This window comes from Quercus robur, chromosome 7 (assembly GCF_932294415.1).
Source record: "Quercus robur chromosome 7, dhQueRobu3.1, whole genome shotgun sequence".
NCBI classification, from domain to species: domain Eukaryota; kingdom Viridiplantae; phylum Streptophyta; class Magnoliopsida; order Fagales; family Fagaceae; genus Quercus; species Quercus robur.
Window position 1 is genome coordinate 21,401,628 of NC_065540.1, and position 2,133 is coordinate 21,403,760.

The 2,133-nt window shown below is 41.9% G+C and overlaps 1 protein-coding gene across 2 annotated transcripts; it reads left to right on the forward strand.

Annotated features, from left to right (window-relative positions):
• The first annotated feature begins 482 nt into the window (after positions 1–482).
• On the forward strand, positions 483–2,133 carry LOC126692730 (uncharacterized). Of its 2 annotated transcripts, none has more exons than XM_050388432.1 (2): positions 483–1,752; positions 1,866–2,133. In XM_050388432.1, the coding sequence occupies exon 1, from the start codon at positions 518–520 to the stop codon at positions 1,727–1,729; it is 1,212 nt and encodes a 403-aa protein (XP_050244389.1). In that variant the 5' UTR covers positions 483–517; the 3' UTR covers positions 1,730–1,752; positions 1,866–2,133. The 2 variants fall into 2 exon arrangements, with proteins under 2 accessions (XP_050244389.1, XP_050244388.1); XM_050388431.1 differs by having other exon boundaries at positions 1,869–2,133.

Genomic DNA, 2,133 nt, shown 5'->3' on the forward strand with positions numbered 1-2,133 from the left:
GGCTCTAGTCCTCATGAAATCGATCGATCAATATGCTTTATAATCATAACCCATGAATGGAAATGGACAGTTAAGATTAGTTTCAAATCTACATTGAATCACTTCAGTCCATTGGATGGTCCTTATTTGAAATCAATGTTGATGATCATTAGATTAGATTTGTATCCCATTTTACTTACTGATATCTTACCTCTGTCAATGAAGGTTGTGTGTGGATTTATTCAAGCAATTAAAAAAACCAAAGGCCTGGTAATTGTCCAGCTATACTTTAAACACCTAGCATTAAAGAACAATGAATTTTCTACCTCAGCCAGCATCAAAATTAATTACCTTACTAATTCATCATAATCACATATAATCTAGAGTTATAGATTTTTTAACCTATATACAAATTCAGTTTTAATGTCCTGACCCTTCTATTTACTTGTATTCCAATTCTACCCCATATCATGCCCCCTATATATACTCTTGGGTTGGTAGAGTTAGAGCATGAGTGAAAGCCTTCAAAACAGTAACCATGACAAGGAAGAAGGTCAAACTTATGTGGATTGTAAATGATAGTGCTAGGAAAGCCAGTTTCAAAAAAAGGAGGGTGGGATTATTGAAAAAAGTGAGTGAGCTGACCACCTTGTGTGGTGTGAATGCTTTTGTCGTCATCTATGGCCCTGACAATGAGGAGCCAGCAGCTTGGCCCTCCCGCCAGGTGGTGCAACAACTGCTGACAAGGTTCCAGAGCGTGCCAGAAATGGAGAGGCACAAGAAAATGATGAACCAAGAGACTTATCTCCGTGAGAGGGCAACCAAAACGCAAGAACAGCTGCGGAAACAACAGAGGAAGAACAAAGAAATGGAGATGGGGCATCTCATGCACCAAGTAGATCAAGGTAAGGGATTGGCAGAACTTGAACTGTGTGAAATGACAGGTTTGGCGTGGATGCTGGAGGAGAAGATCAAGGAGAACAGGAAAAGGATGGATTATTTCCAGCAGGTTTCAGGTTCTATGCCTCCTCCACCTCCTGATTCGGATGACATAGGCCGAGCAGGAGGCAGTACTGGTGCTGATCAGGGTAGGGCTCCCACAGAGTCTTACATGTGGGAACCATGGTTTGTTGAAATGATAAGCCAACATGAAAAAAAAGCTGCTGCCAGTAACAGCAGTGTTAGGAGTGACATGGGGCTACCACCAAATTCATATATTGGTGGTCCTAGCGGTGCTAGTGACATGGGGCCGATACCTTATGGGAACTATGGAGGAACTGGAGGTGGGATTGAGATGGGGTTGCCTTATGGGAATTTTATAGGTGCTAGTAGTACTGGAGGAAGTGAGATGGGAGTCCTGCCTTATGGGAATTATGGAGTTAACAGTGGTGTGAATGTGAATGATCACATGGAGCTCCCTCATGGGAATTATGGAGCTACTGGTGGAGCAGGAAATAATATGGGGATGGGGTTTCCTTATCATGGGAATATGAGAGGTGGTGCTGCTGGAGGTGACATGGGGGTTGGCATGATGCCTCATGGAGGTAACATTGGATCTGGAGGAGGTGGAAGTGACATGGGGCTGCCTGGGTACTATGGAGGAGGCAGTACTGGACCTGGAAGTGATGCAGGGCTGCCTTATGATGTCACCAAATCATGGCAACAAAGAAGCATTACTGGGCCTGGAAGTGATGCAGGGCTGCCTTATGATGTCACCAAACCATGGCAAGCTCACTTTTTCAATCCTTAGATTTTGGATCCTAGATCTAAAAGGTCAGTGATTATGTTCATTCATATATTAATTTTCTCTATTGCAGTCGTATGTTTCTCTCTTTCAATGTTATGTAACAGTTTTGTTCTTGTCTCTTTTGGTTTATGCTTTGTAGCAGAAACTATTTGGAGGTAGCAGTGTTGGAAGTGATGCAGGATTGCCTTATGATCCAGACAATGGCCTTACTTTATCATCCGAAGAATGACCTTACTTTTTCTCTCCTTATATTGGAGCAGTTTCTTTTCTAGTTTTGTTGTTTGATCTAATAGGCATGTTGTTAGGTTCCTTTTATGGCTTTTATGTCTGATTCATGTTTGGCCATAAATTTCTCTATACAGTGATGTTCTATACAGTAATGTTATGTTTTTCTCTTCTAATTTCAA